The sequence below is a fragment of the Perca flavescens genome, chromosome 8 (genome assembly GCF_004354835.1).
Source record: "Perca flavescens isolate YP-PL-M2 chromosome 8, PFLA_1.0, whole genome shotgun sequence".
Classification (NCBI taxonomy): Eukaryota; Metazoa; Chordata; class Actinopteri; order Perciformes; family Percidae; genus Perca; species Perca flavescens.
In genome coordinates, this window is record NC_041338.1 from 33,171,572 (window position 1) to 33,192,805 (window position 21,234).

Sequence of the window (21,234 nt, forward strand, 5' to 3'; positions counted from 1 at the left end):
ACGATCACTTCCGGGTCACGAAAAAAATTGAATGAGGAATAAGATTTATGCACACATTTTAATTTCCGAGTTCCATCTACAAACACATCAAAGACAATCGGATAACGAGATAGTTTTTCTTTTTCAGTTTTTTAATATCGAAACAAAAAACGAATAATGGGTCGTTTTTCGTTTTTGTTTTTTTCCTTTTCAAAACGAAAATCCGTTGGCCAAACTGCTCCAAATGCTCCAAAATCCAAACCCCAAGTTCATTGGGTAATCAGGAAACCAAGTGTGAAGTAGATTGGTCAGCCTGGCTCTACATTATCCCTATACATTATTACTGTACTTGGCTTTTTTGGTTTTCCATTATTAAAAGTCCCTGGTACTTTTTTTAGTCTCACCTCCGTCGAGGTTCCAAGCGAGCTGAGGCGATACCAAAAGGTGACGTGAAAACCTGCAGACTACTAATTGGTCGGTGAGAATCGTCACTAATCACACTTGCGAGGGACAAACGGGGGGTGTCCTGAACAAACCCCACATTTTTAAATAGTTTAGCCAGCAGTGGTTTTTTTTGCTGCCTCCAGCTTGGAAAAAGGAGGACGAGGCACTGTGGCCGAGCAGAGCTGGTACTAGCAGTGGGTAAGTGTTAGAAAAGTTATGCTTACTTTTCTTTTAGTTCTTTTACTATTTGCATGAAGTCTGTGTGCAAACTATTTCTGCCTCAAATGAGATATCGTGAGAGCCACTGACCTTGTGAAAAGCACAGAATGGCCCTGAGGGCAGAACGCATGTGGCGGAGACGCCGGGCCTGACCAGCGATAAAGACAGTATCTCTTTAATGTGCTGTACTCCCTGATTGTTATAAAAAGACACTGCTGTGAACAGATCATTTTTCTGTGCTTGCTCTGAAGTGCTGTAAAACGGACTCTACTTGCAAGTAAAAACGAACTTTCAGAGAACTCCAGTGGTTTTTGTCCATTCTTTGATAAATAATTATCTCAACAGAAAGGTTTGCGGCGGCAAGTCGTGCGTAGCCCAGAATCCTTAACCCTGTAGAAAGTCATTCTCTATGGGTACCTCCCCGCATCCACAGCTATTCATTCTAGCATCTTTTTGGGACCTCCTACCCTGGTGGCCCGTCACTGCGTTTTGCTCAATACTGGACCAATTTCAAAGATTTTTGTTAAACTCGAATGCATGGGGAAATGTGGTCCAGGTTGGGGGAAAACAACGCCCCTTTAAAGGACCCATGGCATGAAAATGTCACTTTATGAGGTTTTTTAACATTAATATTACTGCCTGCCTATGGTGCCCCAGTGGCTAGAAATGGTGATAGGTGTAAACTGAGCCCTGGGTATCCTGCTCTGCCTTTGAGAAAATGAAAGCTCAGATGGGCCGATCTGGAATCTTCTCCTTATGAGGTCAAAAGGAACAAGGTTACCTCCCCTTTCTCTGATTTGCCCACCCAGAGAATTTGGCCCACCAATGAGAAAGAGACATCATGGCTTTCAAACAAGCAAAGTGGCAGTTGATCAAGGCCACACCCCCACCCTCCACCTTGCCCCCCCTCTCTCCTCCTCAATAGCTACAGACACAGAAATGGCACATCCTAAGGAAAGCTCATTGTGGGACTGGCTCTAGTGGCTGTAATTCTGCACCAAGGCTGAATTTTGGGAAAGAGACTTCAGATACAGTATTAGGGGACCACTAAGGCCTATATAAAAGAGACTTCAGATACAGTATTAGGGGACCACTAAGGTCTAAATAAAAGAGACTTCAGATACAGTATTAGGGGACCACTAAGATCTATATAAAAGAGACTTCAGATACAGTATTAGGGGACCACTAAGGTCTAAATAAAAGAGACTTCAGATACAGTATTAGGGGACCACTAAGATCTATATAAAAGAGACTTCAGATACAGTATTAGGGGACCACTAAGGTCTATGTAAAAGAGACTTCAGATACAGTATTAGGGGACCACTAAGGTCTATATAAAAGAGACTTCAGATACAGTATTAGAGGACCACTAAGGTCTATATAAAAGAGACTTCAGATACAGTATTAGAGGACCACTAAGGTCTATATAAAAGAGACTTCAGATACAGTATTAGGGGACCACTAAGATCTATATAAAAGAGACTTCAGATACAGTATTAGGGGACCACTAAGGTCTATATAAAAGAGACTTCAGATACAGTATTAGGGGACCACTAAGATCTATATAAAAGAGACTTCAGATACAGTATTAGGGGACCACTAAGGTCTATATAAAAGAGACTTCAGATACAGTATTAGAGGACCACTAAGGTCTATATAAAAGAGACTTCAGATACAGTATTAGGGGACCACTAAGGTCTATATAAAAGAGACTTCAGATACAGAATTAGGGGACCACTAAGGCCTATATAAAAGAGACTTCAGATACAGTATTAGGGGACCACTAAGGTCTATATAAAAGAGACTTAAGATACAGTATTAGGGGACCACTAAGGTCTATATAAAAGAGACTTCAGATACAGTATTAGGGGACCACTAAGGTCTATATAAAAGACTTCAGATACAGTATTAGGGGACCACTAAGGCCTATATAAAAGAGACTTCAGATACAGTATTAGGGGACCACTAAGGTCTATATAAAAGAGACTTCAGATACAGTATTAGGGGACCACTAAGGTCTATATAAAAGAGACTTCAGATACAGTATTAGGGGACCACTAAGGTCTATATAAAAGAGACTTCAGATACAGTATTAGGGGACCACTAAGGCCTATATAAAAGCATCCAAAGAGCACCATGTCATGGGTCCTTTAAGAACAGTGCTTGAGTAAATGTACTTTACTTTCCGCCACAGAGTCACAGTTATGTGTCAGGTGTTCATTTCGTTTCAGACCGTGTCAAACAGACAGATTTCATTTCCTGTTACCGACACGACACGAGTCCTGACAGCGTTTGCGTTGATGTCTCTCTACAGACTCGCCTCATACCGACGCCTGACTGACGGCTCGGTGGAAAGCTAATCAATGGGGGGAAACATCAGCAATAATCACCGCCGCCAGAGGACCCATAGGCCGCGACCTGAAGGAGACTGATCTCTGTCAGAGCACGAGGGCAGCGGTGATGGAGTCCGTCTGACAGACGAGAGCTGCTGAGAGCTCCGATAAGAGTCTCAGCGTAACCTCAACCATCAATCGGCTGGATGGATTCATTCAGAGAGGAGAGACACTCTTCATCAACCGTCTTCATCAACAACCGACTGTTTCATCTATAAACAGGAAGGACAAAAACGTTGCTGCCTGAGAAAAAAAGAAGTACTGTGTTGAAAATGATTTGGTAAATGAAATGAATGTTTCTTGCTTTAAAGTTTATACAAAACATTCTTTATACTGATAAGGTAAACAATATATTATACATAGCCAGTTGTAGGGAAGTATCAAGATCCTTTACTTAACCCTCATGTTGTCCTCGGGTGAAATTTGGCTCTTTTTCAAAGTATCTCTATCAGAAATATGGCTTTCTTTTCAACCAAATCATCCAAAAATAACATGGATAGTTCCATGAACGATCACTAATTTCATGGTCTACCCGGGTGAAAATCTGTGATCATCCATAAACATGTTTCTCTGATCTTAACTATCGGTCAAGATAATTCATAGTTTCTGCTTATTTTACTCAAAAATTAAGCATCATTTCATGTAAATGAGTTTGTGATGCTTATTCACCATCAATTCCCAAAAAGTTAAAAAAATCAGTGTTAGGTGTAAAACTAGTAGTAGTAAGTTATGAAATTGGCTAAGAAGATGTAACACAGAGTTGGGTGATCATTTATTGGCAACTTTATGCTTCATAACTTAGCTTTTCCGTGCCCAGTGACATGTTAGTTTTATTGTGTGTATGAGACGGTGTCTGTGGATGTTGTTGGTGGGTGTGTGTCTGTAGGTGTCTGGGGATGTATTTATGTGATGGGGGGGTCAATTGTTTTTAATTGTAAAGCACTTTGTGCTACATTTCTATAAATAAAATTTGATTGATTGATTGATAAACATGCAAACCAAACCGGAGGACAAGAAGTGCATTGGTGGAGGGGAAGACAATCCGAGGGTTAAGTAAGCTAAACATACTAATGTAGAATTTACACCGTAGAAAACAAGTACAAGTTATTTACGAAGAAAATGTACTCCTCGACGCTAGCGGGCCCAGGTTCAACTCCGACCTGCGGCCCTTTGCTGCATGTCATTCCCCCTCTCTCTCCCCTTTAATGGCTTCTGCTGTTTTATCAAAATAAAGGCTGAAAATGCCCAAAAAATAATCTTAAAAAAAAGAAAAGAAGGAAAAATACTCTTGCCGAAGGACCAGAGGGGCTTCTTTAATAATGGCAATGGTGGAAGAAGTATTCAGATCCTTTACTCAAGTGAAAGTACTAATACCACACTGTAAAAACACTTTGTTACAAGTAAAAGTCCTGCGTTGAAAATGTTACTTAAGTGAAAGCATTTAAGAATCATCATGGAAACGATCGAAATACTCACTGTTCAATCGTCTGATCATTTCAGCTTCACTTGTAGGCAGTTATATTGTTGGGTAGTTAATTCATAATAAAACATCAGATTTTATAACCTACATGTGTTCTGTGTGCAAAAATCTGAATGTGTACAGTAACTAGTAACTAAAGCTGTCAGATTAATGTATAGTGGAGTAAAAAGTGCAATATTTCTCACTGAAATGTAACGGAGTAGAAGTAGAAAGTGGCATGAAAAGAAAAGACTCAAGTAAAGTACAAATACCTCACATTTGAACTTGAGTACAGTACTTGAGTAAATGTACATACTATATGCTATACTATTATAAATGATATCATTAGATTATTACTATTATTTCTGCTGGTTGAGGTGGAGCTCATTTTGAACTATTAACTAATGATTAATGTTAGTGTTATGACAAGTGGATCATTATAGACTGTCTGTGCAGCTTCAGTTGTTATAGAAACTCTGAATAATGTATTCCTTTATGGGAAAATCAGTAATTACAGCAGAATGTAAAGAGCAGCAGATTGCAGAGTTGGATCACGGCAACGTCTTTCGTTCAGGGAAAACAAAAATAGTCGTTGGCTGGTGGATTACCGCAATAATTCATGTTGCCATTGGCTGTTCGCCAACAACTGAGGATCTATAGTGTCTTTCAATAACAACAGACTATTGTGAACAGTAACCTTTCTTATGAAGGATTATATCTGACAATACTCCTCTGGCTTCAATCCAGACGCTCATGATGGAAGAAGCAGCAAGACGGCCGAGTCTACAAGTTAATAAAAGTGACATGAAGCGAGTTCATATTTTCATACAGAGCTCCTGAGGATGTTTTTTTTTTTTTACTTTAAGATAAGAACGTTCACACACACACACACACACACACACACACACACACACACACACACATCAGTGTTGGTCCTGTTTTATTTTGTTAATTTATTCGCTGTGTGATGATGTTTTTTTGCCGTTTTCCTCTTTGCTCACCGTTTCCTGTGTTGGTCTATTGTTCTTGTTGGTTATGTTTTGCCCGTATTCTTTTATTCTGTGTTCTCGTTTTGTTTTCCTAGCTTTATGCTGCGTTCCAGGCAACCCGTAACTCTTGTTCTCACGACCTTCTACCCATGAAAGCTCCCTGGAACGGCAGTCAAACCCCTAACTTACTACTCGTGAACTAGTACCAGATGGTTGTTCCAGTTTTTGACGTCACACACACATAAACAACAATGGCGACTGCTGATGAATAGACATAAAGAGGCAACGTAAAGTAATTCCGCACATTGTAATTAAAACAATACACATTCATGTACTACTACTACAGGTTATGTTTATTAAATGAAGCCCAAAATATGTCGCTGACTAGAAATTGCTAGTATTAGCTAGCGCTAGCTAATGTCAACGTTAGGTAGCCGCTAGCTAAACCTACCAGACTCCATTTAAAAAAACAATACTTTTAGCGTGTACAGAGCCAACTTATTTCCACATGTAAATCAGTAAACTGTGTGTTTATTTCAACCAAACTAGAGTTGTGATGGTTGGAAAAGTGGAAAGACGACCCTCAACGGCTTTTCACACTTTTATTTTGTTTCTGTCGACTTTGAATGTAGTGTGTTTTACGATGAAAAAAATGACGTTGATGTTTGTTTGGAGTTTGTTTGGAGTCTGGTGGGTGTAGCGTTTAGTGTGGCTCGCCTACAGCTCCTTGATGATCCCTCCTCGCTCCTCGGGGCAGAAATAAGAGCTTGGAGACGGCCTTCACAGAGGAGGGAACCACTTCCGGTTCAGCCCTGGACCGAGGAGTCGAGGAGCTGTCAAATAAGGGCCATGAGATGCAGCCTAAATTCCATTACCTCCTTGTCTCCTGCTCTGCATTTTGGATCCAAACCTTAAGCAGCAAAAAACATACAACTTTGTTACAAGTAAAGGTCCTGCATGTAAAATGCTAATTCAGGTCAATGATGAATTGTTTTTGAAACAATCTTACATGTCAGGTCCTTTCACAACCTTTCACAACTGATTCATAAAGCATTTGCAAATCATTTATGATGACTATAGCCTATTAAATACAGCTCATAGTCACTTTAAAAAAAGAGGTACTGAAAAGACACACACACATGCCGGGTGCCCCTTTTAATGACCCTCAGATTTTGGGTTTCCTCCCCTGCAGTAGCATAATACCGGTAGCATGTGGATGGATTTGACACGCGTTATTGTAACCGGTGTGACGTCAGTTCGTGATGAGAGAGAGAGAGAGAGAGAGAGAGAGAGAGAGAAGTTTGTCTGTCTTGTGTGGATGCTGCAGATCGCCGCGGATCCTCAGACCCGGAGGCAGCAGCTGCGTCTCATCCTCTTCCTCCTCCTCACTCTTCAACACCGACTAGCCGGTCCGCAGGGCGACATACCCGGCGGGGAAACGTGCAACATGCCCGCTGAGCAGCTCCAGCCGGGCCCGGTGTCGGTTTTTCCACTTCTGGCGGGATTTAGGTGGTCAAGCGGACGGAGACTCCCGATGGATCCGAAGCGCAGAGAGCTGTAAGTTGGAGGCGGGAAAACTGGAAAACTTCTTCTCCGGAACAGATTTCTGTATTTTGATGAACATGCTGTGGCGGAGGGAATCACCCCGGGCATCTGCTGCTGCTCCTGCCGGCCGCAGCTGCGGACCGTGACCCGCAGGGGAGCGCGGCGAGGACCCCGGCAGCTTCACCCGGAGAGTGCCGGGAAGGGAAAACAAAACATCTTAGCTGCTGCTGCCTTTAAAATCTTCTCCACGGTGGATTTGTCACTTCAGGCTCGTGCGTGATTTCATAGCCTATCCCGGAGATGCCAGCCGTCTCTGGTCTCCGTCCTCCTGTGGATCGGATCGGGATGGATGTGGCGCAGTGAGGAGGCACCAGCCTGCGGATAATCACAGTTTGGACTTTTTGGTTCCCCCGCGTGCGGCTCGCGGCTCTCCCTCATGCAGCTCCTCCGGCTGGCCTGGGCTCTGACTGCCGCTGCGGTCTGCTTCCTGCTCCTCCTGATCCTCCACAACCACATCCTGAGAGAAGGTAGTGTGCGTGTGTGCGCGTGTGTGTTCGCGCGCGCGCGTGTTTGTGTGTGTGTGTGTGTGTGTGTCTTTCTGTGTGTCTTTCTGTGTGTGTGATCAGTTATTATTCAGGTGATTATGGTGTTTTGTGGACATACAGGGTTAAAATCTGAACGTGTGCGCGCACTCGTATGGTTTTGCGCACTTGTAGCAGCAGCGGCAGCAGTAACAAGAGTACCAGGCTTGGTTCGGACCGTGCCGGACCGTGCCGAGCTCCATAGATCCGCTCTTTGTTTTTGTTGTTCTGGAAGAATCCAGAAACAGAGACAGATGTTGGAGAGAGAGAAAACAAAGTGACTCTTCCTCTCTCTACCTAACTCTCTCTCTCACAGTGCCACCCACCCACCCACACACACACACACACACACACACACACACACACACACACACACACGCACGCACACACTGCAAATTAATTATAATGTAGGCCTATTGCATAGATTTGAAACTTGACTGACACTTGATGCATTTCTGTTTCCAGACCATTTGAATATAAATAAAAGTGGGGCTGCAAATAGTGATCATTTCATTAGATAAGATTAATACATAGATATTTTCTGTCAATCAATCAATCAATTGTTTATTGTATAAAATTTCAGACAGCAGTGAAAAATATCCACCTCAGTCTTCAGATGAAGGCTATTGGCTGTTTTTACAACCATACAAAACGTCGAGGAGTTGTTGACACCAGAGAAAAAAATGTACACAGTTAATCATTTTTCAAAACACTTGGTTATTCCTTTTCTGTAAATTAATGAATCCATTAGTCAACTAATTGTTTCAACTAAAAGGCAAAACAGTCTCGAACCGACCTGATAATTGGATGCATCAATTACATGTTCTAGGCCAATTCCGATTTCCAATTTTTCATTGAGTTTGACCAGCTGATACAGATTTTAGCCGATTCCGATTTACAACACACGCACAAATTTATTTTCTATCTTTTCTTTAATAGAATATTTTACATTTTGCACAGAACATAGAAAATTTTTTGAACAAAATAATTGATCGCTATAAAATAGAACTATATAAATTACTCCTGGTGTGGGAAATTCACCCACATCTAAAGTGCAATGTTATGGAAGAACCATTTCCTTCTTTTCACATCCAATATCCAACTAAAAAAATGCGTATAGTGTCCTTTTTTAGCAAGTTTGCTTTATTTGTCATTGTACATAAATATGAACAATACTGACTGTCGCTGTCAACGGGCTTATCTGCTAAGGTTAGCTACCGACGGTTACCTCAGAACAATCCAGCAAATAGACGGTACCCTAGGGTGCTGTTACCTGAAAGAGATGATTTAACGTCACTGCTCATTTTACACAGTTTACCAGCAAAACTAAATGCTGAGGGAAGATTACTACATTTTTACTGTTGGTTTTGAGCGGTATGCACCCCCACTAACCTGGATAGCGTTTTAAACAGTAATGTTAATACAGCATGTCGGAGGAATACAGCGTCTCTTGCAGTGTTCCCTAACGTTAGCTTCTTGTCTCGTCTGGGGTCTGATAAACAGTAGATTCGTCAAAGTCAGTGTGCCCAATGCTAATTTCAGATAAACTGTAGGTCTAGCTGTCATATTTGACGGGACCCGTGTCAGTGCGGTTTTTATGGTTTTTACGTTCCAGTTGTTCAGCCTCCGAGCGGAGAGAGAGAGAGGCTGACCGTTCGCCTGAGATCAGTAGAGCAGACAGCTCTGCAGAGCCTTGTATATTAACGACTTTATGACGTTTCATAAACAGCTGATGGAGCTGAGGTGCGCTGCTGTGACATGCATATAGCTGATGTTGCGCAATGTTAATCGTGTGGCGCCCGAGCGCATTTGACCGGTATAAAATCGGCATATTCCAGTCGGCCAGTCGCCGGTCATGGCCAATCACGTGAAAATCGGCCAATTCCGGTCACCAGCCGGTCAATCGGTGCATCTCTAACAATTCATGAAAGCCCCACACTAACTCCTTGTCCACATGTACACAGGCATTTTTAAAAACGTATTTCTCTGCTCCCTTCTCAAAAAATCCCATCCACACCAGCAAAAAGATCTCTGTCCAAATGAAGCAAAATCAAATTCAAGCGCTGTCAAAAGCATGCCAAAACAATAGGTGGAGATATAACCCTAAGCCATGTTGGCCAATCACGCAAAGAAAAAGACATTGGCCAATCAGAAGCCTGAATTAAAGCTATTTCTCAGAAGGCTATCCTCTGTTCCCAAGGGGGTAAGCGAGCATCCGGAAAGCGTACCTCCTATGGGGAGAATTATAGGCTAACAAGCCATCAACTCCTGCTAGCATTCCATTGACTGCCATTCATTTTGGAGTCACTTTGACTGCGAATAACTTTACATCTGAAGTGTTTAAAGACTCTATTTGTCCATTGTTTATTTCTAAATAAACACGACAATGTATAAAAGGCTCCATTACCTTGTATCTCACGTTATGGCCCACGTAGCAGCAGTTTTTGTAAAAATAGGCTAACGATTGTGTCATAACGACGCGACTTTCTGTTGCACAGTAGAGAAATTACTGTATAGTCAGGAGAAGCTTGCAAGCAATCGGGGGGACGTGGAGACATACAGTCAAGGGAGAAGCCCATAGATAGTTCATGAAATCATCGGAACAAAATATTTCAGCAACGTTTTAATGGATTGGAAATACTTCGGTACGTGGCAAGTGAATTCATATGAAGTAACATTTATCCACGAACAGATTTCTCTTGGCACAGCTACCAGAAGACTTACAAATTTCAGACAGGTTGCTCACGTCACATCTACGTCGTCAAGCTCGGTTTGAGGCTGCTCAGTAACGCTCAGCCAGCACCGGAAAAGTGCTTCTAATTCACTTCACTGGTCTCCGTCGAAGTCTATGTCCATTTATTTCACTGTCTATGGCTGCTCCTCACTACAGTGCAAGAGTAACTGTAATAAAAACTATTTATATGCAAACGTGTAAAAAAGTCTTGTTAACCAGCACTATTTTGGCTGCGTTTGCCATTGCATGAAATGTCGCCTCTTTTTGTAACGCCTCACAAAGGAGATAAAGGCGCACGCTCTGACGTCACAGCAACTCTCACTCTGTTCCAAATTGCATACTTTATCTTTTTACTTTACGCACTGCTGCTGCCCTTACAAAGTGTTGCATGCAGTATGCAGTGGCATGGTGGCCCAATGGTTAGCACTGTGGCAAGAAGGTTCTGTGTTCGAATCCTTTCTGTGTGGAGTTTGCATGTTCTCCCCATGTTTGCGTGGGTTTCCTCCGGGTGCTCCGGTTTCCCCCACCATCAAAAACTTGTACTAGGTTCTCCAGGCAGTGCCCTTGATCAAGGCACTGGCTCAGATCTGGAGTTGGTCCCCGGGCGCTGTCATTGGCTGCCCACTGCTCCCTTGAGGGATGGGTTAAATGCAGAGAATGAATTTCGCTACATGTACGTGTATGTGACAAATAAAGTACCTTTACCTTACAACTGTGACATACTACTTATTCTTTATAACACTGCACTTTGAACTTTGACCCTCTTGCACATATATCAGTCGCAGGCTTCTGTCAATGAGCTGTCGTCTGTGCAGTGGAGGACTGAGCTGCCTGAGAGAGCACAGACAGAGGATTGTGGGTCAGAATAGTCAGGGAAGCATGCAGGGTTACATACTGCAAAATGCAACGGGATGCAGTAGGACATTGTGGTACTTTTGGCATACTGCAATTGACATAACATGTTTTGGGACATTAAATCTTTTCCTGGCATACTAAAGATTTTGGTGCACAAGGAGCCTTACTGTCGCCGGGTTCAGACAGGACGCCCAAACTATCGCTGCAGAACGGGAGCCAGCCACAGAGTTTCGTCTGAACAGCCCAATTGGTTAAAGGGGATCTATTATGGTCATTTTCAGGTTAATACTTGTATTCTGTGTTTTCTACTACAACATTTTTTACATGCTTAAATGTTTAAAAAAAATTGTTCTTATACTGCCCATGGCTGCTGCACCTGTATTCACCCTCTGTCTGAGACGCTCTGTTGGAGCTCCTGTCTCTTTAAAGAAGAGTGCTAAAAAAGCCCACTCTGCTCTGATTGGTCAGCGTTTCCGGGTCTATCACATCTGTGCTCTCGCTGTCTCTGTACCGTCTTGTCATTCCCTACTTCCCACCCCTCTACTTTTGCCACCTTTGCTCGAACCATCCTCAATTTCAACACATTCTCACTCCCATCGCGCAGGTGCCTTTGGCGTTTATCGACTTAAAAAATGTCTCCTTTAGCGTCTAGCCATATTTAGACGGGCTTTGTCGGGACTCATGGCGTCACTTTTTGACGCTCTGGGTCGGGACGTACGTTTAACTGACATGCGGCACAAGAACGCGACAGGAAGGTTTAGGAAAAGATGGTGGGTGGGTTTACAAAATGTACGTTTCAGTACGGCGGGATTTATACGATGATGGACAGATGACCAACAGTAACGTAATCAACCACGCCACCAAAGAGCGCTTGGGTTGAATTGGTTTACAACAAAGATGGCTGCCATCGCGTCTGTTATAGAAGATATCGACAGCGCATTCATTTTAAAAGAGGAACAGAGAGCCTGATTGTTTGTAGGTATATCCAATTGAGTGCAGAGGCATTTTCTTCCCGGGTTTGGTTGAAACACGCCCCGTAATCACAGCCCAATGGAGCAGCATCAGACTCCTATTCTGACTAGAACCGGAGTAATGAATAGTAATTTGAATGAAAAGCAGGAGAGCTTGTTTGTTTGAGTCTTTGTTGAAAGAAGCTGTTGATCTTTGGTAAGGGGACCTGAACAAATCGTAATATTTTTCTTGATACAGCCTCTGTTGTAGTTCCAGTTCCAGTTCCAGTCGGTGTCTCCAGAATCACATTTTGCCATGATGAGACACAGGCTCACAAGGTGAAAACAATACTTACAATACAACAGTTTTTCTAATACTTTAAAACATGTCTGGAGGGAGACACTTATAATAACAATCTAAGCACGTCAGTGGCTTAAACAAGCACTTTTAGTGCACGTGCATTGGCGGTGCGTCATTGCACCATTGGATAAAATTTCCGGCCCGCGTCACGACTCCCGGCTACAAGGCTCTCGCTGCACTAATGCTGAACCAATTTCAAAAATGATTGTGCCCATTTGCCAGTTAGTCAAAACAAACATGGGGAAACTGCGTCTAGGTTAAAAGATTTCAAAAGTTTGGCAGTTTTTGTCACATCATAAAAAGTTTTTTTTTCAACAGTGATTGTCCTTCAAGAGTCTGAAACAGAAACTCTGCAAATTTTGTCCAACAGCTGCTTCTCCTCCTCCTCCTCCTCCTCCTCCTCCTCCTCCTCCTCATATGCAGATGTTTCAGATCATCAGTGATGCTGCAGAAAAAGGGAAATCACGACATCCAACAGCTGCTCATTGAAATCCAAAAGTCTCGGAGCTCGAACAGACTCTGCTGAGCAGTTTTAAGGTTTCCTGCCACGCTGCAAAGACTCTTATTTTGAAGAGAAATGAGGTCTGTCAGGTGAAATATCATAGTATGTAGACGTTTTCTCTATTTCTTAAAGCGGATTAGTTGTTTATCATGTTTCTGTTAATGTTACACACACTGACATGCTAACATTTGCACTGAGATACAATTGAAGTCCCTTTTAAAGAACGTAAAGAATCAGTCTTAGGAGGGGGTGTCTGCTGTCGTCTTTTCTTCATTGATCATCTCAGTGTGAAAAGCTTTAATGAGCACAAACTGCAGCCTGAATTAAATTCCCTCCCCGCTCTCTGTTAACTGACTTTCTCTATTCTTTTTTCTCTGCCTGCTCATAAAGCTCATTTAGATCCTGGAAACAAGCCTATTATGCAGCAGATACACTGTCGTGCCTGCGGTGTGGAAAGCTTACCTAAGGAGCCTTCAGAGTCCAAATTAATTCTCAATGCTCCATTAAGTCGAGCATATATTCATGGGAATTATGAACACACTGAATGAAAGGGAAAATCAGCAGCCGAGAAGGAAAAAACAAAACACAAACAGAAATTAACGGAGCAAAAAGCTGCAGAGGGTGTAATTGGATTTGAATAAATTCATCTGGAGGAACGTCAGCGAGCGATTCAATGGGGAGCATGAAGCTGAAGTTCTTTTTAAAATTTAAATCACACCGTCCCCTTGAGACAAAGACAAGATGATCAACAGAGGCTGTCCTCCCGCCCCCCCGAAAAGCGCCCACACATAACTTGTTTGTTCAAGCAGCAATTACGACTTATATCTACGTTTCTGGTGGCGGCGCCCTCTCGTGGCAGGAGTTATTATGATGGGAGCAAAACAGGAAGTAAGGTGACGAAATATAAGAGAGCCAAATTCCGCATAAAGAGGCAGGATGGGGTGGTGGACAGGTCAAACAAACACAGGACTTTCACCCGGGAGACCGTTTTTGTGTCCGGTTTGAAAATTAAAAAGTGGAAAGAGAGTTTTTTTTTTTTTAAAACATTTGTGTATAGAATCCTTTTTTTTTTTTTTTGCCAAAATAATTTGAATTGTTGTTCCCAAACTTTCTTGTCCTCCAGTTGGAGACCAAACTTTATATTTTCGTATGTTAGAATCACTTTAATAATTCAATGCATTCTCATGAGCAGGTTCGTATGATTTCGTGCATCATTACAAGCCATTTATTGAGCAGCATGGTGGACCAATGGTTAGCACTGTGGCCTCACAGCAAGAAGGTTCTGGGTTTGAATCCAGTTCTGGGGCCTTTCTGTGTGGAGTTTGCATGTTCTCCCCATGTTTGTGTGGGATTCCTCCGGGAGCTCTGGTTTCCCCCACCATCAAAAACATGTAGTAGGTCCCTGGGCGCTGTGATTGGCTGCCCACTGCTCCCTTGAGGGATGGGTTAAATGCAGAGCATGAATTTTGCTACATGTATGTGACAATAAAGTACATTTGCCATGGAGGAATCAGAATTATTTGGAATACAGCCACAGTCTGATCTTTGAACTTTGATGTTTTTTCGCCGTCACTTCCCGTGTGAAAGCTGTTCTCAGTCATCCTGTAAAACGCACCCATAACAGTAACGAGCAAACGTGTTAAAGTCCTCGGCGACGGTTTCTGTTTCCAAACAGCTTCAGAGACTTTGTGTTGGATTTGTCTCCTGCTGCAGAGACTCATTACAAGTCACCAAAGGATCAGCAAACAGCCGCCGCGTCGTGTCAAAACAAATTCCCGCCTCATCATTCTTCCCCTGTCTTCACTCTCAGGACAAACTGCAGTTTCCCTGCTCTGTGATTGTTATTCTGATTTTCAATTTGCAGAGGATTTAAAATATAGATGACGCGTAATAAAAGCTCATCTCAACCAGATGTCAGTTTATCTTCCTTCCTCTCATTCTGGAATAGATTACACGTCAGCTGTGATACGAGCAGAGAAAACAACGCACTGTCGTTTCATTATTCTGCCGAGACAGGAGTCGAGCTGTTTCATCTGTGATTCATTTAGCCGAGTCACAGAGTCCAAAATATGTTCAAGAGTTTTACTGCAGGGATCAATGCCTGCAGGGAGGAAGTCATCACAGCTAGTTCACTGCTGTCAAAAAGAAACTAGAATGATAACAATGAAATTAAATAATTAATATAAATGAAACTGTCCTGCATTTTCCAAACTGTCGTTTACGAAGCCGAGCAAATGAGTTTTAGTCAAACAATATGAAATAGCTTCCCTTTTTTTAATACTAAATCAGACCGTTGGAACATGTTTAGAAGCATTTTTAATTTAAAGTGGCTATATGTAACTTTCAGTTTGTGTTGATTCTAGCGGCCGCTGTGGACGAAAGTGGTGGAGTTTTTACCACACCTGCTGTCGTAAAGCTCTTTTCTTTCCGGTGCTGTATTACCGAGTTAGCATTACCAGGAGGTCATATAGTCGCGATGAATATTTTGCTCAGACAGAAAATCATTCATTTACAATAAGAGAATAGGTTACAGATGCATCGTTGCATTTCAGTGTTGCAGACGGTAACTTAGCCTACTTTGGATGTCTTGTGAGCTAAACTGGGTAGCATTGTCACTGTGTCACCAGCCAAAGCATTAAGAGTTTGTTGTAGCAACAAAAGTAGTACCTAGATTAATATAGTACATTTCATGAAACCCACGGACGCTTAACACGAATAATGTTACAGGAGGACAAGGGAAAAGAAACGAGTAAGCCAACAAAAACACGAAGTGTAAGCCTTGAGACCGTCAAGGCTATTAGCATTAGTATCGCTAGCGTTAGCCTTAGCAAACTCCTTCACCACTAACGGAGCGAGCTGGAAAATCAAACTTTTCTCGAACCCCGTGGGGAGGAGGGCCACAACCTCATGGCCCCCAACACAACTCAGCAAAGATTGTTCTCGCTCGGGCTTTAACTTCTGGATATTCGGCAGCGTTGCCACAACGGACCGAATGGCTTCGCTCGCATCTTTCTCCGCCGCAACTCTAGCGCACGACCTCAACGTCAACGTTCTCAGCCAAATTTTGAAGGAGAAATCCCAAGACTATACCGCAAACCCAGACCTAGTACTGAAGGGAAATGAAAATTGAGCGTAAGTACGCAGGAGGGCGGAGCCAGGCTAGTGGCAAACAGCCATATGCCGAGAATCAAAAACAACACGACTTCGTCGTTCTGTGCGTGTGTCGCGTTAGGTCACGGCAGTTTCCTGTGGCGTCGCTATGGCGACCAGCCACGCTCGCCTCAGGCATGAGGCGCTACTATGAATCTGCAATGGATAAAGGAGGACGGGGCACTGCGGTCGAGTAGAGCCGAGTCGAGTAGAGCTAGTACTAGCAGTGGGTAAGCGCCATAAGCGGATCTTCATATCAAAATCTGAAAACTCGTCTAATGTGGCTCACATGTAAATGAGAAACAAACCATGGAAGTAGAAACTCACGGTAGACCAAGTTGAATTTGAAATAGCAATGTAGGAATTAGGGCTGTGCAAGAAAGTTTAAGTAAATGCAGCATGTGCTAGAATTCTGTATTTGTTCTGTTCAGAGGAGTTTTACAGAAGCAGAAGATAGAACAAGTTCATTTTTAAGAAAAGTTTGACGTTCATGACTCATGACACATTTATGTCCTCACAACCTTCAGTACAATCATAAAATTTTAAGTGCTGCTCGATACATCACATTACTTTTTATTACACCTTTTTATTTTTTATGTGCTGCGCATCCTGTTCAGGGACTTTGGCTGCAAATGAGCTCAAAGCTAACTGCGATGCCACTGGATTTATATTACATGAACAGTAAACTAAGCACAGAACACACTGAGGTGCAGAACAATGTGAGCTTCAGTTCAAGTCCAGTTGAAAACACATCGAACTGAACATAGCTAAAACATTTTTGTCACATTCATTACACTCAACTACACATTTGTGCAGCCTCATTGAGAAATTTAGTGAGAGCTCTAAAATATCATAATTTTTGGTGCCACTGGTTGTTATTCTGTATACATTTATGATATCCTGTATATTTAGGTTCCTGAGATAGATAGTAGGATAATAGTAAAGCACTTGTCAACAAGTTTGAAGTTTTTCGAGCAAAACAATTTCCGATGATTTGTCTAATGCTGTCTATTCCTGCACTCCATACGGGCGTGCACTCAATGCACGTCACTACCCGTACACTGACAACATTTGCAGCTGTGGTTCATAATTATCATGGGATGCAGCCTCGTTTTGGTCTGTTTAACAAATTAACACAAACCATCACCTGTCCGCTGTTCGTTGGCATTTTTATTGTTCCTCTGAGGAGACCAATTGAAAAAACAACTTGCACCGATCAATAATATCTAATGTTTCAATGTGTTTGTAGTCCCAGGCTTGAATTGAAAGTATGTTTCCTGCAAGTTGGCCGGTGCATTCATGCATACATACAGTACCCTCAAAACCCCCACCCTTGAAAAATAGGGCTCCACAGAAAGCCAGGGTGTGTCGAGGACAGACTGAAAATCTCTGTTATGCAGACAAATCAAACGGGCTTGAAACTGATGCTGAAAGAAATCTGAAAGTCAGCTGTGATCCTGTGAACTTTTTAAGTCTGAACGAGAGTCTGGAGCAACTCCAGAGTTAGTCTCGCATTGCCAGACCTTCCTCCACAGCGCTGCTGAGGAGGGTCTGGCTAGTCCAAACAACATTCCAGGGATGGGAGAAAAACGCGCTCTGGTTTATTGGCATTTCTTTACACCAATCACAATCATCTATGCGCCAAAAGCAATGATGGGAAGGAACTTGTTTTGGTGGAACATGTGTACGTTCAAAAGTAGTTTTAGTCGTGTGACAGAAAACTCAGATTGGACAGATAGTCTAGCTAGCTGTCTGGATTTACCCTGTAGAGATCTCAGGAGCAGTTAACCATAGTCCTCAGAAATCCACCAGAGTTTAGAACGCCAACACAAAGAAAGCAGAAGGTGACGGACATCCGCCGAATTTTTCGGTGGCACCTGAACCATCCCAGAAATGAAACGTCGTTGATATAGACTGCTCCGGAGTTCACTTGTTCCTCTTTAAGATTCAGTCAAAAATAATGATTTGTTCGCGAATCTATCAGCAATGACAGATTCTTACAGCATCCTCGCTCAGTCACACGCAGACCAGACACAATAATAACTGTTTCCTCCTGGTGTGCTGCAACAGAATGAGAACTAAGAAATGTTGGCGATGAGCTGCTGCCAACGAGCAAACAGAGACCTGCCGCCGCTGTCTGTGGTTACCATTGGAGACCTGTTACATCATGCCGATTGAATCCCAATTACTGCAGAAAGCTCCGGGGCTTCTAGGCCCTAAGCAGCTCCGACGGTTCATGATCTTTGATAAAGAAAAGACGACCTGTGAAACTGATCCTTTTTATTTGAACTTTTATCTTTCTCTGATTTTAATCATCACTCTAACTTCAGTTCAAAGGCCCGGTGTATTTTTTTATCAGTATCGTTCCGATGTCAAAATAGGGCCGATGTGAATCATTCCTGTGTATTTGACGTGTGTAGGCTTAGATGTGAGTGTGTGAGAATTTAGATTTAAATCTAGTATAGACGCTTAACAGCGCTTAACAGCGCTTAACAGCGTCTATACTGCTGAAATCAGAAGAAGAAGAAGAAAAAGTGTGGGCGGGGATGTTGGTGTTTGCAGACGGAATCTGCGGCGAAGTGGGACACTGGAAACTTTAGTAGACCACCGGCTCTCGGTGGGTGGGGGAGAGATGAATGTTTGGAAATAAGAGGTTGCTGTTCGGTTGCTGCGGGCCGCCGTACAGGTTAGTTTGACCAGCGGGCAGCAGCGGCGGGCTGGAGTATAGCTAACCTAGCTAGGTGGAAAGCTAACGCTAGCCAGCCACCTGTTTCATCAATCCTGGTTGCAAGTGTCTGCTCATTAGACAACAAACAGGAGTACATCCAACTTAAACCAAACTCCCATCGCGAGTTCAGAGACTGCTGTGTTTTTCTTGTTGTGGAAACATGTCGCCGGGTAACAGTGGAGATTTTGTTAACACAGACTTGTGCAGAAATTAGCTGCTTGTATCCAACTAAATGCTAACTGCTGGGGAAGTTTGTGACCAGTAAATGCCGTTCTACATTTCACGCAAATTTACAACTGTGTTTATAATCTGCTACATGTAGCTATTGCACACACACGTAAAGTTCAGCTAATACATACTAGCATTAGCGCTTGGTTGACTGTAAACACCTGTTTCGTATGTCGTTTTTATATATTTTAAATGTGTAACCATTACAGCCACGGTGAAATGTTGTTTCGTGTATATGGTTGAAATGACAATAAAACACATTTCGGTTCACTGTCGGTCTGTAGGTGGATGTGGCTTGGGAGTAGAGTCTAAGCAGCGAAGCAATTGCATTCTGGGATTTGGTGTCTTTCATCCATATGAGCAAAAAACACATTTTCTGGCTTATCTCGGCCTAGAAGGCACCAATTTCTATCATTTCAAGGGTTAGGCCTAACCTTTAAGTACTTGGCAGTTACTGTACTTCCAGTTCAGACTGCAAAAGCCAGTGTCTGTTCAGTCCAGTTTGTTCTGGCTCCATTTTCACATTTTACCTCTTTCAATACTTTTGGCTTTGGCCATTTAAGGCCTACTGCTGTACTTTAAAGTTTTGAACTGTTCTACAATGTTCACAGAATACAGTGACTTGGTCTCAAGTGAGTTAGATGTTTATTGTGAATACTCAGGGTTGGCTTATTCATAGTGTGAATTCAGGACACACTTGTATGCTTTTAAAAATGTATTTTTATATAAATATTTATTTTTTCTTCTGAAAATCTGATGACAGTCATATTTTGCACACAGGTAAAGGTGCCCAATATCAGTGATTTCTGAAAATAAATCACAAAAGTAAAAAAGATGCCTTTTGGAAAATAGTTCCTTATTTGATTATCATAAAAAATGTGTTCTATACAGAGATATCGACATCGGTAAATATCGGTATCGGCCATAACAGCAATATTAATATCGGTTATCGGTATCGGCCACAATTTTCACATTGGTGCATCACTAATGTATTTTGATTGTTTATGTTTACAATGGATTTATATGCCTCTGTAAAGCACTTTGAGTTGCCTTGTGTTTGAATTGTGCTTTACAAATAAGCTTGCCTTGCCTTGCCTTGCTTCTGACGTTTGACCTTTGAGTCAGAGATGATGAAATGGAATTCAGATGAAATGGTTCTCTCCTCTGTATGTTTTGCGTCTCTGGCCCTCATATATGAAGCTCCAACACCTCCACTGTGACCTTTGACCCTTTAAACATGACGTGCTGAGCTCCCAGCGGTCTGACTGTCATTCCCCCAGAGACGAGGAGGAGATAACCGTCATCATCAGCAGCTCTCAGACAGAGATGAGATAGTTCATTTGCTCTCCTGTAGCCTCGAGGCTAACAGCAGGGGGGGGAACACATCACACAGAAAGCAGAAGTCGTGTTGATGCATGCTGTCAGATGGTATTATGAGCTTCATTTAAACTGCAGAGAGTCTCAACAGGCAGATCTGAACACTGTTAGTGTTTTTAAGAGCAATGGTGGAAGAAGTATTCAGATCATCCACTGAAGTAAAAGTACTAACAGTAATAAAAAAGTTAAACGTGTTTAATCCATCTACTAGCTAGCGGTAGGCTAACGTTAGCTGCTGTCGAGTGTAGTGTTAACTAGCGTCGCGTGCAGCGATGTTTGTGTTGCCTGTAACGTCTGTTTCAAAGCATCAGAGAGAAGTGCAGGCATATCAGTGGAACTGGAATGAGGCACCGAAATCCGCGTTGCTATTCTGTGTTACGAGGAAGTATGGCAAAGTGCGGCAAAGGGTCAAAATAGTGAAAATAAATTAATAAATGGCGGCATGCGATTAATGCGATTAAAAAAATGTACGCGTTATGCTCAGCCCTTAATCGCATCGCGATTAACACGTTAATGCTGACAGCCGTAATATAAAGTAATTCACTGGATTAAATGACTTATTTTTTGCAATGCTCTGAAGTTAACTTAAACTGGAAATGTTTGGATCAGCTGTGCCTGTGACTTGGTGCTATGTAAAAAGCTGCTACATGTGAATTTCGCGGACAGTACAAGGTCTAAATCTGTCAATGGAAACATTTATTTTTTTCAGCAGATATCTTAGTTCTAACAAGATTGAGCTA

At 42.4% G+C, this 21,234-nt stretch overlaps 1 protein-coding gene across 1 annotated transcript in view; it reads left to right on the plus strand.

Moving 5' to 3' along the window:
* The first annotated feature begins 6,810 nt into the window (after nucleotides 1–6,810).
* Nucleotides 6,811–21,234, plus strand: part of LOC114560869 (protein FAM19A5) — a 59,052-nt gene continuing 44,628 nt past the window's right edge. Inside the window, exon 1 of the mRNA XM_028586526.1 lies at nucleotides 6,811–7,555. Coding sequence (XP_028442327.1) covers nucleotides 7,465–7,555 — 91 coding nt within the window. The 5' untranslated portion in view covers nucleotides 6,811–7,464. The remainder of the gene's footprint in view (nucleotides 7,556–21,234) is intronic.